Raw genomic sequence first — 22,269 nt, 5'->3', positions numbered from 1 at the left:
CATTTGGTTTAGATCTCTGTTTCGAGGAAGCATTCCTGAATTTTTAAAGGCAAAGAGGTAAAGGGGAAGTAAGTTCAATGAATAGTAGCTTAAAGTGTGTCTGTAAAACATGAAATCCTTTTTTGGAAAGAAAAAACCCAAAGTTTGTTTAAATCAGGTGTGCTCTTAAGTTCTGGGTTTGATTGCTGACTCAGTGTAACAATTTAGCTTGGATTAGATCTGCTCAGTTGTGCGTTAATGCATAGATCAATTAAATTTCTTATGATTAAACATTTGAAAAGGAGAAAATTAAGTGTCTAATTTTAAAAGGTGGTGACATGAAGTGTTGGTTTGATTTTTTTTTTTTTTTTTTTTTTTTTTCCTTGCAGGTTGTCTTGGAGTGGAGTAGAGACCAGTATCATGTTATGTTTGATTCATACAGAGACAACGTCGCTGGCAAATCATTTCAGAATCGGTGAGTTTTACTTGCACTTGACAGTATTGTACATTTGACTGTTCAGTGAGTTTTTAAATATTGAAATTCAATATTCTAGATGAAGTAACATTCTGTTGAGTAGGACCTTATTGTATGGGCTCTAAATCTGCAGCAAATTTTAAACTTAGTGTTTTTAATATCATAAGTTGGTATGTAACATCCTGGCTTTGCAGATGGTTGGCATTTGAATACTCTAGTCACATAACAGAGTTTACATTTTAAATGTGTTTCATTAATCCAATCTCTAATGTAGCATCAAAATGGTAATAATGTTAACAATAAAGGGGGGATGTGACATGTTTTCAATATTAAGATAATAAAATATAAGTTCTGTTCCTTTGTGCTTAAAATTCCAACTTTCAGTGTTTTGAAAAGTTATTTTTCATTTACCTTACATTTCCTGTGACATGAGAGAGATTATTTAGTAGAGAAGTCACAAAGCTAGTGAGAAAGAAACCTTTTAAGCTGACTGCATGGGAGAAGTCACAGCAAGTTGGAAACCAAGTCATGTGGGTCATCTGTTTTGGTTCTGTTAACTGCTGCATGACTTCTTGTGGTTTCATCATTCATGTCAGAGTACTTGCTGGGTCTGGGTCTGTTGCTCAGGAAGTGAGTGGACTGTGAGTTGGTAGCTGGAAGAATCTAACAAGGAGATACCATCTGACTCTTGAATGTTGATACACTTGGCTGGAACAAACACACACTCATGCCCCTGAAAGTAGATGCTTAATCTGCCTTGAGGTTTTTTGAGTCATGGGACAGTAGGAAAGATCAGCTCAGCTCATCACGCCTTAGCTGGTGCAAGATAACTCTGTACATTTCATAATGTAAGTAAATACAATTTTACAGTTTAATCTCTAGCTCATAGGTATGATTAGCTTAATGTTTACATGTTTCTGCAGTACTGAAGTTAAATCAGGGTAGTTTGCTCCTGTCAGTACTAAGGTATCTTGGCTTTGTTATAATTAAGTACGGGGCTTTTAAAAAAATGGTTGAATTTGTCCAAAACAAAATTGCAAATATAACTGTTGTGTTGTAGATGTAGTCATTTCTGCAGTGTTTTCTTTCATCCATTTATCTGTGTAAAGCACTGCTTAGCTAGCATTGATTTCTGGGCACTGTGAGCAAAACATTCAGTGACTGAGGAGGAGGAGCTATTGGCTGCCTGAGCAAAAGTTTTTGCTTTTCATGGTGGGTGCTTAGGTTATCTCAGTTCACCCATTTGCCTTTAATACATTTATGTCAGATGTGACAGGGAAGTTTTTTGTGATACTTGTGTGCAGGTACCAACTTCCCATAAAAATTTGTGCCAAGTAGGCTGAAGCATCCACTGACTTTGAGAAGTCCCTGGTCAGGGGTTCAGTTTGTTTATGTTGTAAAATTTAATCGGTGCAGAAATGGACCTTGTCTTGCAGTATGCTTTGATCAGTGGTGATTTGATAGAGTTTTTAAGGTTAGTAAAAGTGCAACATACAGGGTTTTACATACTTTTTACATAAATTGAGGATTGTGGATTTCTAGTTTTGATCATAGAATAATAGAATCTGCTGAGTTGGAAAGGACCCATCAGGATCATCAAGTCCAACTCCTGTGGCTGTGTAGGGGACCCCAAGAATCACACGATGTGCCTGGGAGCATTATCCAAAAGCTTCTTGAACTCAGGCAGGCCTGTGCCATGACTACTTCTCTGGGGAGTCTGTTCCACTGCTCAACCATCCTCTGGGTGAAAAACTTTCTTTATATCAAACCTAAATTTCCCCCAGCACATCTTCCCGCCATTCCCTCAGGTCCTGTTGTTGGTCACCAGAGAGAAGAGGTCAGAGCCTGCTCCTCCTCCTCCCCTAGTGAGGAAGCAGTGAGATACTATGAGGTCTTCCCTCAGACTCCTCCAGGCTGAGCAGGCCAAGTGCCTTTACCCGCTCCACTTATGGCTTTCCCTCTAAACCCTTCACCAACCTTCTCTCCTTCCTCTGGACACTCTTGAGTAGTTCTGTGTCCTCTCTGTACCATGGCACCCAAAACTGCACAAAGTATTCACGACGAGGCTGCACCAGTGCAGAGTAAAGTGGGACAATCACCTCCCTCAGCTGGCTAGCAGTGTCATGCTTGATGCACCTCAGGACTCAGTTGGCCCTCCTGGCTACCAGGACACAATGTTGGCTCATGTTCAACTTGCAGCTGACCAGAACTCCCAGATCCCTTTCTGCAGGGCTACCCATAATCTACCCAGCTGATCTTTGCTTATCCACTGGTTTTAATCAGTTCTTATTTTAGTGTTGGAGAAAAATTTTCAGAATTGGAGAACGGGAAGCTTGTTGGTTTGGAAATTAGTCAGATCCACTGCTTAGTGGAAAGTAAGAGCTGCATGGCCATTAGGAAATACTGATGGACCTTCAACTGAAACGGCAAAAATTATCTCTGTTCTTGTCAAACAGTGGTGTTACAAACGTGTATAAAAAGAACTTCACTGTAAGGTACAGACAAGTTTGTGCATGTGGCAAGCTCCTTATGATTATAGGCTCAAAAAGCTTTTCCTCCTGAGTTACAAAACCAGTGATGTTGCTAGCATCATTATTTACACTTATTAAACACTGTTCTCTGCCAGAAGAATGAAGATTTTTGTTTTGCCTTGAAGTTTAGCTATTGCTTTGATTTGCTTTTCTGTCACATGTCCTTTGGCATCTCAGATGTTGCTCTTTTCCTGGTAGTTATGTCAGCAGCTAAACTTCCTACTTTGCTGAGCCTGTTACACAGCTAGAGACAGTAGAGTAGAAATTCCATGGCTTTTTACCAAACCACATCATCCCAACCTATTGTTGAGGACTTTGTTTTGATATGAAAATAAAGAGAGAGAAGGAAACTAAATAATGGAGTTGCATGCATGAGTGTCTTGAACAAAAGCTGTATTTTATTACTCTCCACCAGCAAATTCTGTATTTTGGCAAATGCTGAAGTGTAATTTCACTATTCCAAGACACGGATAAATCATATTTAAAACTCAGAAATAAGTATGGAAACAAAATGTGAAGGAATTAAGTACTCATCTTGTAAAAGGTACAGGCTGGTTTCAATATGGCACAGTAAATGAGAGCTATCACTGGTTGGGGAGCCACTAATTATTGAGCAGAGTAAGGCTGGAAAGAGGAGAAGATGCACAAATTTCAGAGGCAAGTATACTGGACTGGCATAGCAATGGAACAGCTGATTTGCTGTTGGTGGTTAATTACAGAAATGTAATAAGCAGGAGGGCTGGGAGGTTTACAGTGGGGAGCTTGTGGGCACAATAGACTTACACTTGTTCATAAAGAGACTCTACAAGGTTGGAGATCACAGTATGGTAGCCTGGGTGAGATCCAGAGGTTGTTGCACTCCTTCAGCACTGTGGCTGCTGAAACAATGAGGCTTTGTCTTCTACCTGCAGTACTGGCTCTGAGCATCTCTCTTGGATGTAAAACATCAGGGGTGTGGAAAATGCTTCCCAGCAGGTGCATGGAACAGGCAGCAGGTGGCAGGTCTCCTGTCCTGTCTGGGAGAGCTGGTGGCACTGCCTTTGTCTTTGAGCAGGACCCTATAGGTGTTTTTAGCTTTACAAGGAAAAAAGGAGTAAGTTTTTGAAAGAGGATAATATAAAAGAGTGTCCAAACAAAGCCTCAACTTATTAATTTTCTGTGAGTCTTCATGGAAGTTTCCGAAGTCCATGTTTGCAGACATTAAAATCAGTAGCAAATGGTAAAATTGATATTCTGTGGGAAGGAGTTACATAAGCCCAATCTAGGCAGCTTGTTTTGGACTTTAGCTGTTTGCCAGACTGGTATTTGTGATGAAGACCAAGTGTATAAATTCACATGAAGAAGAAATCCAGCTACAGAATTTGAGGGAAGAAGTTTTTGGTCTTCTCTGACCTTGAAAAATTTGCAAAAGATTATGCATATTAAAAATAGCGTTTGAGAATGTTACTTTTTAATTTTAAAGTAAAATGCCCCTACATGCTTTTGAAAATATGAACTCTCAGTGCTTTTTAAGAAACAATGAAACGAACCAGGAAGCTTTGGCAAAATCCAAGGGGGTGAAAACTTAGTAGTGTTACTGATCCTGATTGGGAGCAGCAAATTAATTTGTGTATGATAACTGTTTTTTATTATTATGTTTGAAAATGCTGCTTACTCGATGAATGTATGCATCAAGAAAATAATGCATTAAGAGAATTTATCTGAGAATTTGGATAATTTTCAAGCAATTTAGACTGGATCTGCAAACAGTTCGCTTGCTTTAATAGGTTTTGATTCCTTGTCTCTATTGCCACTGTTAATGAATAATGCACCTGCTGTTTAATTCAGTGTTAATTCAGAGTTGACATACCTGCATTTGACCAGAACTTACTTTCCTCTGTGTGCTTTATTAGCATGTGGTTATGTGACATCATTTCAATGTAAAAAATTAAGTGTAGCAGATTACATAGTTATATGTGCTGTTGCACAGAAACCCACTTTGAGGAAATTAAAACTTAGGGAGAGGCTTCACTGAAGTAAAAATTTCATCATACTCTAAAAGGAGTTGGAGTTAAGGCTTCTCTCTTTTTTTTTTTTTTATGTTCAGTGAAGCCTGAGTAAATAAACTCTGAACTTTGCCCAGAAAACTGGAGGTTGGGCATTTCTGAGACCAGCTGACTTGAGTCAGGTGTTTCCACCTACAACACTCTTGTCCTAAGTGTAGGATTCAAGGAACTGTAAATCCAGTAATTTAACTGATCACTACAAATGTAGAAAATACAAAGAAGCTTCTGCCATTGAACTTCTATTCTGGTGGAGAACTTTTCAGTTCAAAACATGCCTTGAGTTGCATCTGTTAATGAACCAGAAGCTAATGTCACACCTGAGAAAGGTGGAATAACTGATCAGAAGAGTAGTTGTATTCAGTAAATTGGAATTTTACCTGTTGAGAGGGAAGCCTCCTGCAGTGTTGCATGTCAGAGGTGAGAGTGGTGCAGCTGGGGAAGGCAGCACGTCTGCCAAGGTGTTCAGCCTGTCTCAGAATGACCATTACCCTGTAAGTGTTGTAGCTCAGCCAGGAACAGTGATTAATTGAGTATGAAATATTATGTTCCTTTGGATTGTGATGTGACCAGCTTACCAGATTTTGTGGTTCAGTTTTTGAATCTCAACCAGCAGAAAATGAGTATGGGTGGAAGTGTCACTGGTCAGCATGGGACACCGTATGCATTCATGCTGTGCAAGGGAAGGTGGAGGAGATACTTGCCTATAAGCTCTGTATCTTTTTGAATGCTTTTTGAAGGATTCAGTAGGTGGGGAGGGAACAGCTTTTCTTGGAAAATGATTGTGTGGCCTGTGGATCTTAGCATTTGGGAAGTGCTTAGTGTTTTCTAGGCCAGCTATGGTTTAGGAAGGTATTAAATATCTTGACACCGGAACTTTTAAAAATTGTAGATCTGAAATCCTCCTGCTGTCTGGGACTGAGAGGTTCACCTATGGCAGCAGCCTGGAGTGTACCCACTGCAGCAAAGGTGTGGGCCTTGAGAAGTGTTTGTCATAAACAAATAGAAAAAGGGTACCCAAGGCCCCTTTCTTAGGCCTTAGGTATGGTAAGAAGTCTGCAACTGTCCAGAAACAGCTCCAGGATATAAAATGGCATCAAGAAGGAGTTTGAATTTGTGTACCATACTTAGATAGTTGGTTCACAAAATGCCCCATTGTTAATATCTAAGAGGCACTCATAGGATAGAGACCTGGTCTCTCACCTGCTGTGATCTTACTGTCTTTGTGCAATTAAACATCAAGTATGACTTCAATCTTTATACTTTGTGCTGTCCTGTCTAATAATGCTGGTGAATTTAGGATGTGACTAGATGCTGGTACTGATTTGAAAATATTTAGTGGGTTCAAAGGAGTTGGGTTATAGGTTATTTTCAGTGGAATTTAGAGCATAAAGTTCAGATTTTGTTTAGTTACTGAACTGTTGCAGCCACTTTGCGTCCCTTTCAGTTTTATGCCTGTGCTGTTTAGTCAAAGGCTTGTGTATAATTAAGAGTTTATATATTTAGCTAAAGAGAAGCTTTTTGCTTTGGCTTGTTTGCAGCCCAGACACTAAGTATTTCTGTTGTTATACAGAAATTGCTGCCGTAGGATGCCAGAAACACTTGTAATGTAATATTAAACAGCTCATGTAGCTTTCATTTGAATTATGTAGGCTTTGTTTACCCATGCCTATTGATGTGGTATACACCTGGGTGAACGGCACAGATGTTGAACTGATCAAAGAATTGCAACAGGTCAGAGAACAGATGGAAGAAGAACAGAAGATAATGAGGTAATAATCATACGTATTTTTTCCCTTTAACCATCAGCAGCAGCAATCTAATGCAGTGCTGGCCCTTTTTGTTTTCTCTGATGTTACACGACTTGAAAATTCAGAGTGCATTTTCTCACTTCTTCATTTTATTTTTTCTCAAAACCTTGTTTCAGTTCCTAATCTATTTATGAAGTACTGTCTAATGAGGAAGCTGTTTAAGGTAAAAAGCATAATAATTTAATTAATGCTGTTCTGTCTTAAATTTGCGAAATTCAAGGAAATTGCAGAAAATCATGGTTTGTGTGTGTCATTTTGTATTGATTTCAGTAACTCAGTTTGTAAGTAGTAATAATTTAAAAAGCCTATATTTCAAATATATCTGCTCTCTTCATGCCTTTCTTTCTCTGCCACATTCCCCCAGTATTTCTTGTTACAATGGTCTTAATAAAATCTTAAGGATGCATTTCTCAAAGGCTTCTTTTTAGACTTAGATTTGTAGTGTCCTAAACACTGAAACTGAGAGGAAAATAATTTACTCATGTTGTAAAGGTATGAGTCATCCTTCTAACAAAGGAGGGAAAGACATGTATTGCTGCATTTGGTGTCATAGGTTTTGCTATACAGTTCTGCTAAGTTACTGACTTAAGGCTTCAGACTGATTTAAGGCTGCTGCAGATAACTTGGGTTGTGTCTTGCAACTAGTGATCCTTATTAAGCAACTCTGTGGTCAAGTGATCTGTTTTTGCCAGAAGATATGCTAAATGTAAGAACAAGGCTGTATTTTAAGGGTTGTAATAATTTAATGCAGAATAATCTGAAGTGAGTGGATTGATCTTACTTTTGGCATCTTTTGACCTGGGATTTAGGTACCACGAACAATGTGATCATAAGTGAAATTCTGGGTCTTTATTTTGCTACCTAAATGGTGAAAGTATTAGTTGAACTTTAAATCCATTAAGTTTAAATGTCTTAAACATAGACATACATGGTCTCTGCTCTGAAAAGCTCTTAAATTTGTACTAATCTTTTCCTAGCAGTTCATATAGCAAATATGTGGGTTTAGATTTATCATCAATTTTTCTGTGATTTCCATTTTACAAAGGGAAAAACACATTGTTTTTTTCTATAACACTGATTTAGAAAGTTGATCTGAAGCTTGTGAGTTAAGACTCATGCTCATGCCCACGTTCATTATCTACAAAGGCACCTTGTTCTCTCCCTTGTAGATAACTTTTTTCATGTATTTAAATCAGAGAGCATTGTTACAACTGTTCCATAGGATCAAGATAACTGCAGAAGATAAAGGCAAGGGTACTGTAAATATTGGCCCACCAGTGTATTTTGTATTGCATGGAAAAACTTAATAAGTTGTAACTCTCTTGTTGATAAGCCTGAATTGAGCTAGTTGTGGTCCAGGCACTTTATTCTTCAGTAGAAGGGATTATTTTGGTGGACAGTGCTTCTCTTTCTCTTGATGTGTGTAGAAGGGTGCCCTTGTTATATTAATATGATTATTATTTAGCATCAGCACTGCACTATCCATGTATCAGTCCTCATGAGCTTCTACACGCACGTGGCAAGTGCGTGATAGATCTTGTCAGAATGCTCATGATAGGCAAAACAGTCAAGTCTGCCTAATTTCAGGTCACTTTATTCTGGTTGTTGGTTTTTTGATTTTGTTTTATTTTTTTAACCAGTGTTTTTCATATCAACATCAGTTTCTGTAACCTTCTAGTAAGCCCTGAAAATCCTGCTAGCAAAAAGATTCCTGCTGTCACAGCTGTCAGCACAACCAGGAATTTTTGGGCTACCCTGCAGGAGGCTGAAAAAGTGAGGGGCACATGTATCAGCCTGTGCCTGCTTGGGCAAGGACACTGGCAAGGCCTTGGCAGTTTTGTTAACTGGGTTATCAGTGCTTTCATGACTTGTCCCTGACTCAATTAACAATCTGAAATTAGACTAAATTCCTTGCTGTCAGCTCAGTATTATTTAATATAGTTGTTTTCATTTTGTGACAGGGAAATCCTTGGAAAAAACACAACAGAACCAACAAAGAGGAGGTGAGTTTTTGTGGCCTTGGGTTTAAATTGGAATAAATTGTATGATACACATCGTTAGCAGAAAGCAGATACTAATTGGGGAGGTTGTTTTGTTTCTTTATCCTGTGCATGCTTTCCTTCTGTGTAACTTGAAGAAAAGTTAGCAGCATGATAGGACATATGCGTTTGAATAAAAGTAATGTTAGTGAGATGTTTATGAATGAGCTTCTTAAAATGTGACAATCTGAAGTTCAGAAAGCGTATCCTGGTAACTTATTAGGCATAGTTCCTATTCCAAGTATGGGTCTTTATTACATATACACCTGCAGTTTTATAATTCAGAAACATGAACAATTTGAACATGGCTTTTACCTGCCATTTGTTGACATGGTACTGCAAGTAATTATCTGTGGAGGGGCCAGGCCTCTTGAGCCCCTGAAGCCAGGAAACAGCAGGCAGTCTGGCCCATTATTCATTTGACTTGGTTGTTCTGCTGCTTAGAGATCTTCATAAGGTGCTCTCTGTGGGGAAGCTTTGAAATCTTGGAAAGTTTTGAAAAAAATAGTTATGGGAATGAACTGAACTGTGACAGTCAGATACTTGCCTTCTGCAGGAAAATCAGCATGCTCTTAGTGATTTCCCCCTGCCCTTACAGATGTTAGAAATAATTGATTAGATTTTACGAGAACCTCTCTCATTTAAATCTAACATTGATTTTTGTCTTAAATTTTCTGCCGGTCTTAAATATACCTTTGGTATTTTGCTGTAGTGAGAAGCAACTGGAGTGCTTGCTGACACACTGCATCAAAGTGCCAATGCTTGTCTTGGATCCTGCCCTGCCTACCAACACCACACTGAAAGACCTGCCATCCATTCATCCTGCATTACAAGCTGCTAACAATATGTTCTTTGTGGCAAAACCAAAAAATCCTTCTACTAATGTGACAGTAATTGTTTTTGATAGCCCTAAGGATGGTAAGAACCTGTTGGTCAGATTTCAGCCATGTTTCTAGAAGAAATTTTTTAGTAGGCTGCTGTGAATTAGGTGGTTATTTTTGCCCCCTCCAGTATTGACTCTGCCACTGATTTTCTCTTTGACTTGAGCAAGTCATTCAGTGTCTGCCCTCAGTCTGTTTCCCTAAATGATAACATTAATGATACTGTTTGCTTACCTCCCAGACAACTGATTAGAGATGATTAGCATTCCATGCTTTAAAAGACTATTGCAAAACAGGTTTGATATCTGAATTATCTGCATTACATTGTTAATCTTGGAAGATTGAGGTTTAGACTGAGGAAGATTAGTTTTTGAAATCCTCTTTTAATGGCTGTGAAGTCTGATTTAAATATTGAATAAATTTTGCCCTCACTCAAAAGATTGCATACCTTACAACAAATTTATCCCTGTGTTTGAGTAGGATCTTAAATCACATACAAGTTTCATACTTCAATATTTAGTGTCTGACTGCTACAGCCCACTGTCCCAGTGGTTTTTATTTTACCAGCAACAATTATTTACCAGTTATAAAGACCACTCTTCACAGCATAAATATCCAAATCTTTTTAATTTGGAAAAGTGTATTGTAGTTACTAGATTACACAAAAGGTGACTTCGAGGTTTTGATTTGTAATGCATTTTATTTATTATAGTTGAAGCTGCCCATTCTGGAATGTTGAAAGACAACAGCAAACAGATAGTATGGAGAGGTTATTTGGTATGTACTTCTAAAATCTGTTTTCTTTTTGTATATGTGAAACTTTTGTACTCTATGAACTGTTTCTGTGCTACTCTCTTCCCATAACTCATACATAATAAGAAGTGAAAGCTTTTAAAATAACCCTTATTTCAATTTTGAAGTTTGGATTAAATGACAAAATTAGACTATTAAATCTGTCACCTGATGAAGGATTCACAGATAAATGTGAATTATTGTAAGGTTAAAAAAGTTCTTATACCGTATTTTCTTGGTTTTAGACTACAGACAAAGAAGTTCCAGGTCTAGTATTAATGCAAGATTTGGCCTTCCTTAGTGGATTTCCAGCTACATTCAAAGAAACAAATCAGCTACGCACAAAGCTACCAGAGAGCTTGGCTTCTAAAGTAAAACTGGTAAGAATCTGGAGGAATCAGTAACTTAGTTGTGTTGGTTTTTTTGGAATGGTTCACAGAGGAGATGTCACCCGCTTAGGAGATTTAGGATATTTCTAATAGTAGTCTGTTTTACCATGACTGTTTTTCTGAGTTGTTAAGAGCAGTAAATAGTGTCTCAAAGAATTGCCTTCAAAAGACCAAGTGACCATTTATTTTGTGACGGCAAGTTATTTAGGCATTAGATTTGCTAGGTGCAACTGATTAAAAAGTACTCTCTAGCCTTATCATTTTGCTATAGGCTGTTGTTTTGCTGCTGTGTACTGTAGCACTAGCATGTTTGATGTGACAGAATTTTGCTTCCCTCTTTGCTTCTAGAAATATTACTTTAACAGTAACAGTACTGGGTTGTTTCACAGATGAATGCTGTATTTCTCTCTGCCAAGTACTCTTGTGTTGCCTTTGAGGAGATTGCACTTCAACTTACCCACCTGCAAGGCAGCAGTAAATCACAACTTGTGTTGATTATGCCATCTGTCAAGATTTTGTACCTTCTATTCTCCCTTGCTATTTAGACACTTTTTCTAGTTACAGCCTGGTTTAACAGAGAAATAAAAGTTTCAAAAGTCTGTGAAAATCACTGACTTGTGTATTGGAGATGCGATTGTTGGTGTGAAAAGGGCTGAGGACAAGGAGTTAGCACCAATAAAGGCATGTCAATCCATAGGTAATCTGCTTGATGCCCACCTATAGGATTTGCTAATTCACTTTCTGACTTGGTTTTGGTGTTTTAATGAGCATGACTTCCTTTACTTGTATTTTTTTTTATTATTATTTTTTAATTATTATTATTTTTTTATTTTATTTTGCAAGCTGAGTTAACAATTGATACATTTTGCTATGGCAGAAAGTGTAACCGCTTTCAGAGGCTGATCACACTCTAACTTAATACAAGTGGAATTTCTTCCTTCTTCTCTTGGCTTGTGTTAACAGGCTGTCATAGAATTTCAGTAATGTTAGAAACCTTCCCAAGTAAACACATTCCCTTCTTTCCCTCTCTTAGTGGCACACTGGTTAAATAGCAGTGGCTATTTGGATGGTCTCTTCTTGTTTTAAATGCTAGGAGTATTTTTAATTGCTTTAAAGAAATGGTGTTTGCTGTACAGACATTGTTACCCAGCAGCAGATAGTACTTCAATTTTGCTGTCTGATGCTAGGTTCTTCATTTCAAGTTTCCACGTGGAACGTTGTTGGTTGAATGCTTCCTGACTCAAATCTTGAGTGCAGATTCATCCATTTGAGTTTGGAGCCTTTTCTAGTTCCTCATGACAGGTTATATTACAGGTTTCTGGTAGTTTTAACACTTTTGTCTTAATGGAGCTGAAGAGCTCAGAACACCTTTGACTTAAGTTAAACTTGCTCTCTAGCAGTCAAGAAATGTAGTAAGCAAATGTTCCTTAATTATATTTTTCTGTTTCAATTTTGGATCAGTTAGTTTATTTTTCTGACCCAGGGCTACTTTCTAGGAGTAGCTCTTCTGTAATGTTCTCATTAATTACCAAATTGGTATCTAAAGAATTAGTTCTAAGATTATTTGATGGAAAAGAAATCCCCACTTCAACATGTGGGAATGAATTGGAGCACTGTCCTAGGCAATGTTCGTTCTCCGTTTGAATGTTGTAGATGTAAGCAGATGAAAGCTCTCATAGTAATACAGTTCTGAGGAATGTTCCCCTCTCAAATGATATTTGGGATTTCATTTTCTTATCTACTAGCAGTTCTTGCTTTATGCTCTTTTTCCAAAATGATTTTGGCTTAAATCAGTTTTTTTATCCATAGGACGCTACTTTTTTTTTCGAGTTCTGATGCCTCCTTTTGTCCTTTGGTAGAGTATCTTTTGTCTGTCTTGGACCATTCAGTATCTTCAGCATCTTTTTCCTTGATGTTCTAACCTTCTTTTCTTGTGAGTCTATTTTCTTTTTTGCTTGCTTTTTGTGTTTGTGGTGGGGTTTTTTCATTTTTGTATTCCCTAGCTCTGAGATGTCTTGGGTACATCTCCCATCGTCTTTGTCTGTTTTGATAGAAGCAACATCCCATGCCTTTTATCTTTCTACAAGATTTTTCCTTACCCTGTTTTGGTTCTGGTTTTCTTTTTGTCAGTCATGTTGTCATTCATGACAACTTTCTCTTTGTATTGGTTCTCTTCTCCTTGTGTTCTTAAGTTTGTGTCACTACTGCTGTAATTAGCTCATTATCTGTTCCTAAAAGCTCCTCTTCTGCAGTTTGATTAGGCATGTCTCTATAAATACAATTTATAGAGGTATACACAGCATTCTGCAGTTTCTCCAGCCAGTCATTGTTGTCTGTGTTTCTTGTCCTTGTGGTGAATGATTTAGAACAATTAAGTTTGGATTATTTTAGCATGTGTGGTCATAGCAGCAGATTCTTCCCCAACCAGTTTTCAGCTCTTGATAGCAGCAATTTCTTCATGTTGTACCTACAGTGGAATACATAAATATAAGGAATGTTTTCACAGGGATAAAAATTTCTACATAGGAAGCGTGGATGAGTTTGTTTCCATAGAAGCATTCACAAAGGTCCTAGCTTAGTATTGGTTTTTCATTCAGTGGATGTTGTAGGTAGGCAGTTACAGTAAACATAAACAAGTCTGTCTTTCTCCTTACTAAAAAAAAGACATGCTAGGTTAATGCTACAGGGAAGCAGAAAAAACCTCATTTGTTTACAGTGTCCACAGAAATTTGCAGCAATTCCTCTGCTGTTATCACTTCTGGAGTCTGTGAAGTGGTGTGAGATGCCTGGTGGAGAGGAAGAAATTTCCACCTGAGTTAAGGCTTGTGTCTCATAGTTGCCTCCTGATGCTTAATGGTTTTCTGCATGCTCAGAATGTCTTTTCCATAGTGTAATTCTGGAAGAGAAGAAATAATAATAAAGAAAATTCAACAGTGCTGCTATTAAGTGAGAGTAATGGGGAGAAAGGGAGGAGTGTAGCTGTTGATGCCTTTGTGTCCTATGTTTCTAATGGTGCTTTAATTGCATTGCTTTAGTTTGTTTCATTGAACTCATTTCTGAATTCAGAGATGACCAAAAATTGGACTTGGACTTCTGGGTGAGGTGTTACTTGTACAACAAATCTCTGAGAAAAGCAACTGAGCTCAACTAGAGGGGATTAAATTGTGAAGATTCAATTTATAATAATGAGTTTCCAAGCTGAATTGTGTGTGTTGTGATCTACTGATTTTTTTTTTCTATTTGACCTGCACTGTAATGTAAAGATATGGAAGTTTATTTCAAGATAAAAGGTAAGCAGCAGTGTCTGTACTGATTGCATCTGCTGTTCTAAGTTGTGTTTGTTATGACAGATGAGGTTTAAATTTGTATTTGGCTGCTTTTCATTTTCTGTGCTTTCTTAGCGGTTCACTAGAAAGCCACTAGATGGAGGTGTTACACCGGTTGTGCAGTTGTCTCCTGCTAAACTACAGCTAAAGGCTGTAAAGATGTTACATAGTACCCATACGTGGTGAAGAAAAACTGAATGTATTTTTTTTTTCACTTTTTTGTTTCTCCCCTTAGCAGGAAACTACATTTGTTCAACCTAAAATGTCTAGGTAGTGATATAAAGACTCACAAGGGAAGCATTGAAAGGGGAAGGAGATTTTTTGTTTTTTGAGGCTCTAATGCTAACACTTTTTCACTGAAATAGTAAATGGCACTGAAAATTTTTTGAGAATGGTGACTGTTCCTCAGGATTTAATATTCTGCTTCAGGCAAATCTGAGAGCCTGCAGATTTCCTTCCTTTATAAAATATTGCTTCCTGCATGTGCACACATGCACACATATGTGGCCAAGTTATGCTGGAAACTAAGGGCTGTTAATTTTCTTTTAATGACCTTGTCTTACTAAGGGAAGAAAATTCAAGTAGGAACCTGTAGGCACAGTGATGCTGGGTGTTTGCTCTCCACTCTGCCTTCAGGGTGAGGCCTTGGGATTCTTACTGCTGCTCTTGTCAGTGTTGATGGAGCAGACAGGTGTCTTCAGGAGCTGGTGTTGTGTGTTCACACAAATGTAATAGTTATAATAATGCTTTGTAGAAAAAAATCTAAGGTTTTGCATTGCTTTTGGCTCATAGTTACCTTATAAAGGGAACTTGATACATTTCTGAAGACAACAATATTTCTTTTTTGTAAGGTTTTCAACACAACCCATGCATCCCCCTTCCCTTGCTATGTAACCATGTAAGTTTTCCTCAATATCCATAAAAAAAGTGTGAAAAAAGAAGCATCTCGTTTCTTTAACAATCAGCTTTGGTCATCAAGAAGATAAAGCATAAAAATTTAAAGACTGGTTGAGAGTCCAAGTTCCATGTCAGAAAAAAATCTGCTCCATATACCTTTTCCTTTGAGAGTGGGGAACTGAAAGTTTACTTCTGTATGGGGTGGCATAGCTCATGCGGCCTGCCTCCTGGTCTGCTAAGTCTAAGCATCACCAAGCAGAGTGGCTCCAAAGGAGCACCTGCCTTTACAGTTGCCCTGTGGGGAGAATGCAGTTTTTCCTCCCTCATTTTTGAGTGATATAAATGAGCATATGCCTGCACAGTGTCTTTTCAACCTGCTTGTGTTGAAAGCCAAGGCTCACCCGATCATGCTGACTACATGCACCTACCTTCTTGTTTTCCTGCTCTATTTTCATTATTCCTTTGGATCTGCTGGCCCATTTATCAGGATGAAGACAATCTCTAGAATATTTCACAGGAATGGGCAATTGCATGCATCCCCACTGAGGGAAAGATAATACCATCAGAAAAGCTGCCAGGGAAGAATTCCATTTTGAATATACCAGCAACAAAATGCTCCAAGCAGAGCTTGCAGTTCATTAGAGTCTAGTTAGTTATGTCACCACTTAACTTTATTGACATCTACTTTTATTGATAGGTCTGATTTTGAAAAGTCTGGTTTCTTAAAAAATACACTGGTAGGAAAAAGCATCGATGTAATAAAAATAACAGAATAAATTCAGGGGTTATCTTAATTTCAGTGATAGGCTGGAACATGTTTTTCCACGGCTCCTTGTTTGTGCTTGGACTGTTAGATAGTTACAAACCTAGAGCATATATGCTGTGTTAGTGAGGGGGAAAAAGGGGAAGTCCTTGTAATAAATCTACTTAGGGGTCTATAATACAGGTACCTGTTGTGGTGAGTTTGGTGGAAACAAGGTAAAGAGAAACTAAATATTCTGAAGTGCTTTCAGAGCTCTAGAATGGTAATGTTTTCTTTGTTATACATATGTTTTAAATGTGTGACACTGTTGTATTCCTAAATAAAGCACATACCCACTGATGGCAGCTTTGCAATCTGTAGCATTTAGATACTGATATTTTTGGAGGTTGCTAGCTGTAGTCCATAACTGTGCTTCAGCCATTCAGCTACTGAAGCCATCCTTTCCACCCGTAGGTTCAGATGATTCCCTGGAAGGTCTGAGATTTATCAGATTTTTCTAATGGCAGGCCTCATAAGTCAAATAGAAAGATCTCAAATAGCATATGAGTCAAAGCCTCAACAGCTTTAAAATGTCACAAGTGGGACAGCTGGTCTTGCTAAGGGAAGGGGTGCTAACTCTGGGACAAGTGGTTGTTTAAAATGAGCAGAAAGGGTCGGATTTTGTAAAAAAATAATAATAAAACAGGTATTACAAAATAAACTGCTGGTTTCGCTGGTTTTGAACATGGCAATGTTCTATTTTTGTTAACTTATGAAATGCTTGTGCAACTCAAATACAGCTGAAAATCTGGTAGACTTGTTATCTGTCTTATCTGGCATTCAGGAACCAAAATTAAGCATTGCATGTAATAAATATCATTAATGATTAGCTGCATTTGTTTTCAGTCTGACTGTTGAATATATGCACTTGGAGGATCAACCCGCAGTTCTGTTTTTAGTGTGTTTATGTCTGGCAATGCTACTTCATCCAGTAAAAACAGCATTTTAATGGGTTATGCTGTATTTCTAGTGAAATGTTTTGGTGCCCTGCAATGTGTAAGCCAAGCTGTTAGAGAGGGCATGTAGTGCAAGCCCCTACTTATCCTGTGCATTATGAAATCTGATATACAGACTTACTAGTGGCAAGAGATAAAAACAGCAAACAGATCAAACAGTCCCCAACTAAGAAATGACCTTAAGAGCATATTGGCAGCCATGATGAAAGACTTGGAGAACCACATGGATTAGTTCTGGAGCCCTTTGTGTCTCAGATTTCTGAGCTGTAGGTTGAACTGGGAACCATTCTGAAAATTTCACGCTTCTGACAGCAACGATGAATTGGTGGCCTTAATTTTCTGAGAAAAGCATTGCTTGGTTAAGATGGGAAAAAAATAAGATACTTTCACTGATACAATAAAGTTGTAATAAAATTTTGTTATTGGGCAGGGGGGGAAATGAATGGGGACTTACTCCATAAATATTTAAATCATGGACAGCTTTACTGTTGTTGGATCATTCTGTAGAGAAAAATTTTAGTTGTAAAGTGAAAATTAAGCACCTAGAAATGTTCTATATCTTTGAATGTTTTTAATTTCCCATTTTACTATCACTTTTTGTGTTCTTACAAAATTGTAAGCTTAAAAAATAGGATTTACCAATTGTCCTTGTTAGTAACTCTAGCAAGAAAAATACAACAAAAAGATGGAACTGGCTAGGGGAGAGTGCTGTTCTGAGTGCATACCAGAAATTATTTTCTCTGCTTGTATAGTTGCAGCTCTATTCAGAAGCCAGTGTGGCTCTCTTGCAACTGAATAACCCTAAGGGTTTCCAAGAACTAAGTAAGCAAGCAAAGAAGAACATGACTATAGATGGAAAAGAACTGACACTTAATCCTGCTTATTTACTATGGGACCTCAGCTCTGTCAGTCAGGTAGGTAAATTCTTTTACAGCATTTAAAATTGGTTTTATTTAATGTATTTTATTTACTTTATTTAATTAACTAGTCAATGATAAGGCATGTGAGGTTTCTTCAAGAAGCTTGGAAGTGTTAAGAATTCAGTATTATGTTGTAAGAAAACATCACAAGAGCACTCAAATTCTGCAATCAAGCAAGAAGAAGTCTCTCAATCAGACATTTAATTGAAATTTTCATGTTCTTCATTATGAAAAAAAAAAAAATTGCCCTGTGCACATAATTTGATGAAGTTGTGTACAGTTAAGTCCTGAAAGGCTTAATAAATACTGACAGGTAGATAAGCTGACTTCTTACATTGCATAGACAGAGGCCTTCATTAACGAACATGATTATCTTCTTTCCAATAGGTTTCTTAGACTTTTTTTTGCTTTGCAGCACAGTATATGCTAGACAAATGCTAACTGTTTCCCTTCCAAAATTTTGAAGAACTGAAATACAGATGCCTGTAAGATTTACTTTAAATGCAAATGCTTTGTTACAAGCAAAAATGTTTGGTTTAGCAAGAGGAAATAAAATAACAAGATGTCTGTTTCAAGATAAGATCTAAAATCTTACTGGTCTTTTTTTTCCTGCTAGCTTTTAATGTTACAGTATATGTTAAATGGCATGACTGAAGTAAATGTGCCCTATACAGAAAAGCTTGCTGTCTTTGCATCCTGTGAGCCTGATTTTGGGGGGACTGTTCCTTGTTTCTTCAAACACTGAACTCAAACTTTATACTTCCTCATGTTGAAATTATACATAATTTTTAAATGGGTGCCTAGCCACTGGATGCTGGTGTTGCTGGAATATTTTTAGTTGTTGTGTTTTTGAGAAGGTATAAACTTTCTGTACATGTTAGAAAAGGAGACAGTTTATAAAATCTGTAAAATGTAGTGAATTTTCCTTTTTTTTTTTTTTTTCCCTGTTTCATTTGAACATACTTCTTTTAGTAATGTTCCTTTTAGGTAGCCTGAATTGTTGTAATTAAATTCTAAAAAAATGGTAAAAGAAACGTACATTATAGTGTTGTGTAATCTAATTTTGTTAATTCTAATTAAAAGCTTGAACAAAAACACATGGAAACATTGAAACAGTTAGCTATTTCATAGTGAATATTAGGCTTAGTTTTGTTAATTTTCTCTTGCTTACATTCTTTAAAATAAAAGAGCAGGGGATCAAAGAGCTGTTACCTCATGACACAGTGTTACCTATATTTGGTTTCATTTATATATGGCTTATGATGCAATGTATTTGGAAGGCCCCAGCCTCTTAAAACTGCATTACTGAAACGTGATGTTACGGATTTGAAATGTGACTTGGCTTTTGATAAAGATGAGAAAATAATTGAGACTAATAATGCAGGGAAACAGGAGGGTGTGTGTTTTCTGGGGTTCTTTCTTCAGGAGCTGGGTTCACAAAAGACTCGATCTTGCAGTATGTTCAGCAGACATCCTAGTGATACCAGTTGGTAAGCCAGTGATATAAGAAGGTGGTATTGTTCACCTATATAATTCAGAAGAATACGATCTTTTAGAAGAATAATGGTACTTGATCAACGTACTTTTTATTTTTTAATGTCTCAAGTCCTCAAACGCTTGTACACCCATATGCTCAAGCACACTTATTGCCTAGCTGGACTGGAACTTGAATATTCTATATTAAATCTAAGAAAGTGTGTTGTTTTGTTTTTTTTTTTGTAGTCTAAACAGGATGAAGATATTTCTGCCAGCCGTTTTGAAGATAATGAGGAGCTGAGGTACTCATTACGATCGATAGAGAGGCATGCCCCTTGGGTACGACATATTTTTATCGTCACCAATGGACAGATTCCTTCCTGGCTTAATCTGGATAATCCTCGGATAACTATAGTCACCCATCAGGTAAAAGCCAAACAAACAAATCCAAACAAAAAATGCCACCCAAGACCTGAAACAAAATATTCTAGCATGGAAGTGCCACTAGTAAAGAACCTGTGTTTGTTTTGAAGGGTAATTGTCCCCTTTCAGCTAAAGGCTGCATTATTTGCAAGGTGGAAGTGGCCACCTGTTCCTCATTTCACCTGGTTATTAAACCCCAGTATGTCTTTGTATTTTGGTTAAATAGGTAACTGGATATATATGAAGCCTCCATTTAGTCTGCTTTTCCAAATACTGAGGCTTCAGTTAATATATACCCATATCTGGTTTCCTTGTAAAGTATATTCACAGAAAATCTGGGAAGAAGAAAATTCAATCTGAATCCATGACCAGCCTGTCAGGTCCTGTAACAACCTAGTAAACTTGTGCTGACAGAGCATGGATTATGAGTACTGAAACAAAGAAAGTGGCTGCAAAACAAAGTAGTTATGCATTCTAAAAAGCTTGTTCAAAAATAGAGTAAAATTTCAAAATTTCTGAATAACCAAAATAAAAAGCTCTAAAAGCTATGTACCATTTAGGAAAGACAGACTAACAACGTGAGGCAGTGGTGTTGCTCTTTATATGTAAAAGCAGCTGGAATGTACTGACTTCTATCCAGGGGGGAGGTAGAAGGGGTTGAAAGCTTGCAAGTAAGAAAGAACAGCTTGTTCAAATATATCAGTAGTAAAAGGAAGAATAGGGAAAATGTAGGCCCACTGCTCAATAAGGTGTGAGCCCTGATAACAGAGGATGCAGAGAAGGCAGAGTTGTTGGATGCTTTCTTTGCTTCAGTCTTTACTCCTATGACCAGCCCTTGTGAACTCCAGACCCTGGACATGAGAGAAAGCCTGGAGGAGGGAAGGCTCACCACTGGGCAATGAAGACTGGGTTGGAGATCAGTGATGTAAATTGAATATACACAAGTCCATGAGTCCTGATGGGATGCACCCAAGAGTGTTGAGGGAGCTGACTGATGTTATTGCCCTACCACTCTCCCTTTTTGCAAAACCATGGCAAACAGGAGAGGTGTCACTCCAGTCTTCAAAAAGGGCAAGAAGGAAGATCCAGGAAGTTACAGACCAGTCAGCCTTGCCTCCATCTTTGGAAGAATGATGGAGCATCTCATTCTAGAGGTCATCTCTAAGCATATGGAAGAGAAGAAGATTATCAGGAGTAGTTAGCATGGGTTTACCAAGGAGAAATCATGCTTGACTGATAGCCATCTATGATGCTGTAACTGAATGGGTAGATGCAGGGAGACCAGTGGATGTAGCCTACCTTGACCTTATCAAGGCTTTTGATAGTCTCTTGAGTTAGCTCAAGAGACAGTCTCTTGAGTTAGCTCAGGAAATGCAGAGTAGAAGAATGGACAGTGACATGGATTAAGAATTGGCTACACAATAGAACCCAAAGAGTGGTGATCAATGGTGCAGAGTCCAGCTGCAAACCTGTAACTAGTGGGGTCCCCCAGGGATCAGTGTTGTGTCCAGTCCTGTTCAATGTATTTATCAATGACCTTGATGATAGGACAATGCCTTCTCAGCAAGTTTGCTGATAACACAAAACTGGGAGAACTGGCTGGCACCCCAGAAGGCTGTGCTGCCATTTAGAGGGACCTAGACAGGCTGGAGAGTTGGGCAAGGAGAAATTTAATGAATTACAAGGGCAAGTGCAAGTTCTTGCATCTGGGAAAGAGCAACCCCATGTATCAGTATAGGTTGGGGCCTGACCTCTTAGAGAGCAGCACGGGAAGGGACCTGGGAGTTCTAGTGGACAGAAAGATGATCATGAGCCAGCAATGTGCCCTTGTGGCCAAGAAGGCCAGTGGTATCCTAGGGTATATTAGGAGGGGTGTGGTTAGTAGGTCGAGAGAAATTCTCCTCCCCCTTTACTATGCCCTTGTGAGGCCCCATCTTGAGAGAGTCCAGTGCAGAGCCACAAAGATGATGGAGTGGAGCATCTCCCTTATGAGGAAAGAGTGAGGAAACTGGAGGAGAGTGAGGGGCAACCTCATTCATGTTTACAAATATGTAAAGAATGGGTTTCGGGAGGATGGAGCCAGGCTCTTCTCAGTGAGGACCAATGATAGTACAGGGGGTAATGGATGCAAGCTGGAGCATAGGAGGTTCTGTGTAAACATAAGAAAAAGCTTTTTCACTGTGAGGGTGAGAGAACACTGGAACAGGCTGCCCAGTCAGGTTGTGGAGTCACCTTCTCTGTAGACATTCAAAACCCACCTGGACACGTTCTGTGTGACCTACATTAGGTGGTCCTGCTCTGGCAGGGGAATTGGACTCGATGGTCTCTTGAGGTCCCTTCCAGCCCCGAACATTTATGTGATTTATGTTATTTCTTCTTATTAATTCAGGAGTAGTTTTGGTATATGGACATACCATATGAACCCTGAGCAATGTAAGTCATAACAAGGCACTAAATTCACTGCTGTCTTATGAAGTTCCTTGAGAGAGATGGAAGAATTCTTACTGAATACTAGAACAGGGTCAATTTG

At 38.2% G+C, this 22,269-nt stretch overlaps 1 protein-coding gene across 5 annotated transcripts in view; it reads left to right on the top strand.

Moving 5' to 3' along the window:
* GNPTAB (N-acetylglucosamine-1-phosphate transferase subunits alpha and beta) overlaps nucleotides 1-22,269 on the top strand; it is a 45,591-nt gene that overhangs the window by 4,324 nt on the left and 18,998 nt on the right. For 2 of the 5 annotated variants that reach the window (XM_071728144.1, XM_071728153.1), the window contains exons 2-9: nucleotides 369-454; nucleotides 6,680-6,799; nucleotides 8,800-8,841; nucleotides 9,590-9,795; nucleotides 10,471-10,535; nucleotides 10,796-10,930; nucleotides 17,673-17,834; nucleotides 19,563-19,742. In XM_071728144.1, the coding sequence (XP_071584245.1) occupies nucleotides 369-454; nucleotides 6,680-6,799; nucleotides 8,800-8,841; nucleotides 9,590-9,795; nucleotides 10,471-10,535; nucleotides 10,796-10,930; nucleotides 17,673-17,834; nucleotides 19,563-19,742 (996 nt within the window). Of the gene's footprint in view, nucleotides 1-368; nucleotides 455-6,679; nucleotides 6,800-6,954; nucleotides 7,002-8,779; nucleotides 8,842-9,589; nucleotides 9,796-10,470; nucleotides 10,536-10,795; nucleotides 10,931-17,672; nucleotides 17,835-19,562; nucleotides 19,743-22,269 lie in introns of those variants that run through there. The other 3 variants (XM_071728171.1, XM_071728180.1, XM_071728161.1) reach the window with 3 other exon arrangements.

The sequence above is a fragment of the Heliangelus exortis genome, chromosome 1 (assembly GCF_036169615.1).
Source record: "Heliangelus exortis chromosome 1, bHelExo1.hap1, whole genome shotgun sequence".
In the NCBI taxonomy this organism is placed as follows: Eukaryota; Metazoa; Chordata; class Aves; order Apodiformes; family Trochilidae; genus Heliangelus; species Heliangelus exortis.
Note: the sequence above shows the minus strand (reverse complement) of the source record. Positions and strands in the feature narration are given on the sequence as shown.